General features: G+C 32.5%; 1 protein-coding gene across 2 annotated transcripts; it reads right to left on the reverse strand.

The window, feature by feature from the left end:
* Positions 1-2,278: 2,278 nt before the first annotated feature.
* Positions 2,279-7,272, reverse strand: LOC111302822 (uncharacterized protein At2g24330-like). Of its 2 annotated transcripts, none has more exons than XM_089741854.1 (6): positions 7,071-7,272; positions 6,570-6,839; positions 5,940-6,084; positions 4,006-4,115; positions 2,942-3,365; positions 2,279-2,785 (listed from the first exon to the last, which is right to left on the reverse strand). In XM_089741854.1, the coding sequence occupies exons 2-6, from the start codon at positions 6,822-6,824 to the stop codon at positions 2,517-2,519; spliced, it is 1,203 nt and encodes a 400-aa protein (XP_089597980.1). In that variant the 5' UTR covers positions 6,825-6,839; positions 7,071-7,272; the 3' UTR covers positions 2,279-2,516. The 2 variants fall into 2 exon arrangements, with proteins under 2 accessions (XP_089597980.1, XP_089597979.1); XM_089741853.1 differs by having other exon boundaries at positions 6,970-7,272.
* Positions 7,273-8,203: the final 931 nt, after the last annotated feature.

The following is an 8,203-nucleotide window of genomic DNA, read 5'->3' on the forward strand; positions in this document are numbered from 1 at the left end:
TTACAAAAAAGAAAACTAAATCTTTAAAATATTTATTAAACATATAAAAAGGAAAAATAATAGAAAAAGAAAAAAAAAAAAAAAAGCAAACTCGTGGCATACCTTGTATCAAGTGGGTCCCAAACAAAAAAAATTAAAATCTTAAAAGATATTTATAAACAAATTGTAAAAAAAAAAAAAAGAAATAGACAAAAAAAAGAAAAATTGGTATAAAGTGGGTCTCACTTAAAAATTTTAAATGAAAAAAATTATTAAATATAAAAAATATTAAAAAACAAAAAAGCCTACAAAATTTTAAAAATTTTTTAAAAGCCAAAAAAATTGAGGAGTGCCACATAACACCTAAGTTAATTTTCATATAAGAATAAAATTTATCTAATTGATAAATTTAAAAGAAACAAATTGTAAAAAAAATAGAAAAAGAAAAAAATACTTGATAAGGCGGACACCACCCAAAAACTTGAAATCTTTGAAAATATATTTATAAAATTTTAAAACGAAATTGAAAAAATAAAATATCTAGAAAAAAATAAAACATTTAAAAAAACAAAAAAGAAAAAAGAAACTTTTGCCACGTGGCACAAAAGGGAGTTTGTGATATTAATTAGTAAAATTAATAGTAAGAATATATAAAACAATATTTAAAGAAATATTTACAGACTCTAAAAGTCACCTCTATGGTCATCCATAAACAAAGTAATATCTCCTTTCAAGTGAAATAGCAAATGCAACAAATTTTTTTTTTTGAATCTGTAACACGAGCAGTCGACTGTTCAATGACGGTAGTCGACTTCCTTTAAATATTTTTCTAAACCGATAACCTAGATTAATTTTGACAGTCAATTGCTACTCATAGCAGTTGATTGCTAAATGTTTTCTGCGCAAAAGCAATTGACCGCTTTTCTAATCAAAACATAAGATTTTCTCTAATCCTTTAAGCAGTCAATTTCCTTAAAGCAAAATTAATGAGTAATCGATTGCTCCCTGGAGCAGTTGACTTCTCTGTTCAAGTTGAATGCAAGCAATCAGATACCATCTATTTGGAAATCGATCGCCCACACTTCTAGGTAGGGCATTGCCTGCTTTTGAAAGGTAGTCAATCGTGCACGCTTATTTTTTGTCAGAATATCAACGACTCAAGGGCAGTGGGTAGGGCAATCAGCTATTCCCTCCCGACTTGATTCCAATATTTTTTTATACTTTCAAACATTATTTTTCAATAAATATACATAAAAAATGATAATAGAATAATGTTTTTAATTTAATAAACCTTAAAAAAATATCTTTGATAATATATACAACAAAGTCTGCTTAAAATGGTCAATGAATGGAATCCATAAAAGTTATTCAACCTTTCCCTTCATTTTTAATCTAAGCTTCGTTCTATTGCCTAAGCCAAAAAATATTGAAAAGTGATAACAAAGGAAAATTTAGAAAGAAAGAAAAACGCAAAAAGAACTTCATGTCCTTCATGAATCCCACCAAGATTAAACATAAATTGTTCGAAGATTAGGCGTTGTAAGGAAAAGAAAATGAAAGAAGGAAAAGACGAAAAAAAAGATGAAAAGAAGTAAATCTCACAAGTTTGTCTTCGCTGAAAATGACATGGTTTGAGTTTTTTTTTTTTTTAAGAAAAAATGATTCAAAGTATACACCTATTTGAAAATAAAGATTTTACCTTAACTCATATTAAAAAAAAACTTTTAATAAGGGTTACATTTCAATTAATTGCTACCATACAAGACAATATTTCCGTGCATAGATGAAAGCAATTGAAAATTATATGAAGAGGATTATCCATTTTGAATCAAATAAAGATGTAAAGGGTGTTTGGTTTTCCCTTTCCTAGTCTAAAAGAAAAAGAAAACTTTGGTTTGCCTGCAATTTTTTTTAAACTAAAAAATAGGTTGAGAAATGAGACAGCGAGAAAGAGATAGGAGCTATGATAGGATTAAATTTTTTTAATTCTCAAATAAAAAAAATGATATGGCAATATCCTCTATATATTATTAAATATGTTTAAAAGAACATTAGATAGAAAAACAGGTTTTTATTGATAAAGAACTCGGTTTATGTGTGCGTTTATTATCTTTACAAATCAGAGTGCGCGCCAGTATTTGCTGAACCCTGCCTTCATTGGCGTGACCAACTTTAATTTGATTATTAAAATATAAATTGTTACCAACGCTTTACAAGCAACATGAAATTTCTGATTAATTGGAACTTCCACAAGTATTTTCACTTTAAAGCCTAAAAAAAGATAAAGAAACGAAAAAGATGACAAGGAAAAATGCCACATTAGCACTTCATCTATATCAATGTGTGTATAATCACAAGTTCCCAGTGAGATTTCTCAATGTTTTAAAGTCACACAACCAACCAAGAACCAAAACCACTGCTAAAGCCAGAGATCCTACACCTACAGGCTATGGATGAGATAGAAGGGCAACCAGAACCACCTATTAACAAAATAGAACATCTCACTCAAATTTCATTGCTTCATGTGGAAATGCATCTTATCCAACTAGATCCCTTGACACTACGTTTTCCGTCACTTCCTCAATCTTAGAACCAGCTCTCGCGGGGCTGTTGCTCATGCTTACACCCTCACCCATGCTACATCTTGAATGTTTAATTGCATCACCAGTTCCTCCTGATTTCAAGGGGCTCATACTAGACGGGCTAGAACTGGAAACATAATCTTCCAATTGTTTTGGCCTATTCAGGGCATGGCAGTGTGGGCAGTAATAAGTTATATATGGGAAATCCTCCTTCCTGGCAAGTCCTGGAGAACACCCACAAGGAAAAACAGTTTGAAGTTCAATATTCTTCTGCAAGAACACTATAAGTCTGCAGTGTACATGTGTGCAATTTTGTCTAATCAGGGTTCAAAAGATATTCTTGAGTTGATGCTATAATTGCAAAAGTAGATGCCACTAACCATTGTGCATATGGCAGTTGCCACATATGAGTGCATAAGACTGTGTTGGATCTTCACCCACAAGCAAGGCAGCAATTCGAGCAAGCCATCCCCCATCATGTGTGGAAGGTCCCTGTGGATAATAGTGATCAACAACTAGTTGCTCATGCTCAGAATCTGGAGGACCCTCATTCCCTGCAGAATGGGTTGTTTCATCATCAGAATGAAGCAATGGAGTGCTTCCTGTACTACTGGATCTAGTATGCAATTGCTTTCTTTTCCGAAGTCCACTTGATGGCACTACCTCAATGTCATTGCTCTTCCCCACTGGCACATTAAGCTTAGATTCATCTCCAACATAGACTTTCAAACCTGAATCTGCACCCAACTTAGAAGCCAGGACAGTTGCAGCGGCAGCCTTTGCTGCTGGATCGGGATCATATCTCTGCATCAAGGTGCTTTAAATAAGCTTGATTTGCAAACGACATACTTTCAAAAAAAAAATCCCTAGGATCTAGCTCATAAGCAAAACAAATCTAAGAACAAACAAAAACTAGAAACCAAAATTTTGTCCATTGTCTTCATTTCAAATTTTAGAAAATAAGAAAAGGAGAAATCTTAATTTATTGCTTTACATTCTGTTTCATAAAATAAGATTCTTTAAAACAGGCTTTTGCCTACAATTTACTTAAGCGGCAACTTCTTCGATATGATTAGTCAAAGCATTTATAACTTCCTGCAATGTTCTGTGCATTGCATATACGCAACAAATTATCCTAAAGTGATTCTGCAAGCAATGCTATTAATGGTTTCTTTTCCTAATTCAAAATAAATTGAGGCTCTAACTATTACCTTTTCCCTAGCTAAATAACTCTTCTTCTAACGATCCAAAGGTGGCTTATACTACTAGGAAAAAAAAGTTTTAAAAAAAAGAGGTAAATACTTTTTGCAACAATATGTATCAGGGAGGTTTACCTCATGCCTTTCCTATCATAGCATTAATAACAGAAGAAAGTTCAAGCAGAATTCAGGCACAGGACTTGAAGGAAATTTGATGAAACCAATAGCTGGTTTTCTGTAATTACCTGAATAAGCTGCTGTGTAGTGTAATAATTTGTCTTCTCCTTGAGTTCATCAATTTTTGCTTGTCTTTCAGCACGAAGTCTTTCTAGAGTTTTCTGGTCCCTGCGATCACCTATAAGATAAAATTGCAAATTAACAAGACTGCCCATAATTAAAAAACAAGAAATGATTGAACCTTGTCATATCAAATAACATAATATATCACCATAAAACAGTTTAGTATGGTTATCACTATCCTTAAAAGCCGCGCAGCTTAACTTCAATGGTACAAAAATTACAAAAATACAATCATGACACAAAGAAATATATAAAAAATTAGAAAGAGTGTTTTGAATTATAATAAGAATAACTATGGACTGCCACTTATGCTGTTTGAATTTGAATAAGAGAGAGCTTTGCCTAACATGAAAAGCTCAGCAACAGATTTATGAACTGTCCAACTACCTACAGAGAGCATGAACGATACCTTGATCATCAAAAGATAGACAGAATCAAGGATCGCATTCCGAAACAATAAATCAAGACTAGAAATTCCTGACACAGATTACATGGAAGTGCACTAAGAGGATTCTTGGTCAAATCTTAGGAAGATAATTTACTAAAAAAAATTCTTTGGTGTACAAACAGGGGAAATAGAGCAAAGATAATTGACTGAAACAGCCCAACTCCAACCCATTTAAATCAGTAATAAGAAATTATATAAGAAACAATTCAGCTCTGTTTTTTACCTTGAAGTGTGTACAAAAACCAAGATAAGCATGATAAAATTTATATTAATAGAAAATAAGGTCTCTTAAGGATTACATTTAGGCTTCTTTCTGAGCATTTTGTATTATTGCTGTTATGCTACAGTAGGAATATTCTGATTCAAGTTGTCAGTCCAAAAAGGTAGAATAATTTATATATTAAAAGTCTCTAAACTAATCGCTCAACATTGTATATAATGTTCTTGTTTCATATAATTTCTTTTTTTTTTTTTTGGCCTTTTCTCTTTTTAATAATAGTAACTAACAAACAAAAGGCTAAAGGGGAAGCAGCGAAATTGGTCTTCTTGGAAAGGGATGGATAGAAAATAAGTACAGGAGTGGATGATAAAAAAAGGGAAATCACCAAGCTATAAAAGGGATAGAAAACACCCATCCAATTAATTTTTCAAAATAAGTTAAAAATTTATTTCAACCAATGAACATAATGTCTTCTGGTTTCAAACTGCCAACTGTATCAATCCTATACTCTGCAATTTTATGCTCCTCACATGATATCTATAGTTGAATCAACATGTCTAGTTTAGGAACACACTTCATACAAACAATCTTAGAATTTTTGACTTCTAATAGATATACCTCACTATTCAAAGAAGTCAAAACCTCCAAAAAGGCAAGCCTCATACATCAATTAGCATGATAACAAACTTTGTACACAAATATAATAATAGATAAAAATTTGTACACACAAGCATTAAAGAAATTTCCAACATGCATGTGTCCAGCATGAAAACAGCAAAATAAATAGCTAACTTTCCAGTAAGAGAAGTCATAAGGATATTTCAAGCAATCTACAAGGTTAGAGCTTCTCTGGGCTAGGTAATATATTTTTGCAAAAAAGCCTGCACAGTATTCTTGGCAATGTTATAATATAACCAACAAAACCTTAATTCAAAATATCATATCAGCAATGATATGCAACAAATCACCAAGTTTCCATGCCCTTGTATTTTTTTGGTGCTGGGCGGAAGATGGGGAGCCTCGTATTTTCAAATTTATGCACATAGTTAGCGCATTATCACAAATTCTATTATCAGGATTCACCCCAGTTGTAAATATCCAACAGCTACTACCATTTAATAACATTAAAAAACAAAAAATATAGACAAAACCAGTTTAGACCTTTAACAACAGCATGAGAATTGTGTAAGATATTGAAATGAGTTACTTACACATATTTGTGATGCTTACAAATGTAGAATAAGCAATAGAAGAAAAAACAGGCAAAAGGAACATTGGCAAAACCCTAAATGCCCTCATCTTCCAATCCAACTCCACGGATCTTGTTGTCATGATGGCATAAGCAACTGCAATAACCTGTAAATTGACAAGAAAATCCTCATGGAAGGACGTGCCGAAGAGTTTTCTTTGAAAAGATAGAAAGTTATTGGAAGTAGTTTTTCACATTTTCCTTCTCTCTCTCTCTCTCTCTCTCTCTCTCTCTCTCTCTCTCTCTCTCTCTCTCTTTTCTTAAAAGAAAAAAATAGCCATTTGGGCAGCACTTCTTTTCTGGAAGAAGTTGATAGAACGAACGATGGTTGGATTCAGAGGTAAACGGAAGATGCATACACCAAATATGGATGAAGAAAAAAAATCAGAGTTGGTGTGCAAGATATTATAAATGGTTGGATGCAGTGTATGAGGAAAATCACCAATGACATCTACCGTGAACCCTTCAAAATAGAACAATGTTTTTCAAGACAAGTACTAATACTACTAATAGTGTGTGAAAAACGTAAAGCTATGAGTTGCAGATTGGCATAGAGATAGAGTAATGAGGGTGGAGGGTGGAGGGTGGGTACCTCCAAAATGACAGAAAAAATAATGAGATGCCTAATCATTCTCCTCCAAGTCTGGGATCTTCTTTTCATTCGCGCGAGAACAGCGGCCTCTTCCTTGGAAATGTGTTGAAGCCTCTTCTCGAAATCGTCCCCGTGAATCCTAAATATTGCATTCCAAATGCGGGAGAGGACTCCCTTGCTTTTCTTCTTCACCACCTGCAGCGGGGGACTGGATTCTTTGCTTTCACCGTCAGGAATGCCTTTGTCCTCCGCCATCACCCACGGTTGCCTCTTCAAACACAGATCAAATTATTTAAAACACGTAAATGAATTGCTAAATCATAGTACTAAGTTAAAGAAGTCGGAGGATCATTTCATTTTAGATCCAACAAGTAGGGACTGCAAAATAAGGAAGAAATACCAGGAAATTATCCTCTCCTCTCCTAGTATTTTTGGTTATAAGGTATATGTGTACTATAATATAAATGATAATCGATATCAAAGTTGCAGATCTGATCTTACTCCTCCTCCCCTCTTCTTTGATTGATGATAAGAAAAGCAATTATGGGTTTTGTTGAAAACAGAGAATCAACTCCGTGAGATAAACGCGGGTTCCAGGGCCCTCCTCTTTTTTAACATCACCATACCTAAACCCTTCCAAACAAGTAATCAGCCATCTCTCTCTAATTAATTTTAATTCTGGATATACCTAATTCTATTTCTATCTCAACCCTTGAGAAAGGGGTAGAATATTAATTTATTCATGTTTACATAAATATTAGTAAAAGAAAAAAAGTACGATTTTTAAAAGAAATAAAAAAAAATACATGTATTTTTTATTTAAATATTAAAATTAATAAATGAAAGGAAATCAAACAAATTGTAAAGATCGTTATTTGGTTAAAAAATAAAAGGAAAAGGAAAAAAGTTATTATAATATTTTTTTTATTAATTATATCCTTTGATTTGGTTAATTCAATCTCTCGTGTACTTATGCAGATATAGATAAATCTTGATTTTGAGACTTGAGATGGTTAAGCTGTTAATAAGATGACTAATGTCTAATAACCCAATTATTATGTCAAGTACACTGAACTCTCACATTCCCCATTTTTTATATGATTTACCTTTCCTGATTAATTGCTTGCTTGCATATCTGTATATGTCTTACAATTACAAGTGAATTTGATGCTGGTATGACGGTAGCATTGCTTTGTTCCAACCTACGTGCTAATATGTTCGTTGTGGTTTTAAGTTATTTTAAATTTTGTGCATGTCGTCTTCTTTACATGCCTTCACCATGTCTTTAAATAGATATAATTTAGTTAGAGAAAAAGGAAACTTATCAAAAAAGAGATAATTGTTTAAGGAGAAAATTGTTTGTGATTTTTTTTATATGGTAGATAACGAGTTGAAGATACAGCATAATTGAAAGAATTAAAGAAAGCATTTACGCGGGATTGTCATAGAATTTGCTGAAATAATTAAGGTTTTTATGGACATTTCAATGTCTAAATTTATTTTTATCTTTTTTTCTCTAATTGGAAAAATTAAAAAATTAAGTTTTTGAGAGAAACTAAGTGACATTAACTATCCAAACGGATTATTTACACCCCCACTTCCTCTCTTAGCATCTCATTACCATTATCATCCAT

This window comes from Durio zibethinus, chromosome 13 (assembly GCF_047325235.1).
Source record: "Durio zibethinus cultivar Kanyao isolate XHJ-2024 chromosome 13, ASM4732523v1, whole genome shotgun sequence".
In the NCBI taxonomy this organism is placed as follows: domain Eukaryota; kingdom Viridiplantae; phylum Streptophyta; class Magnoliopsida; order Malvales; family Malvaceae; genus Durio; species Durio zibethinus.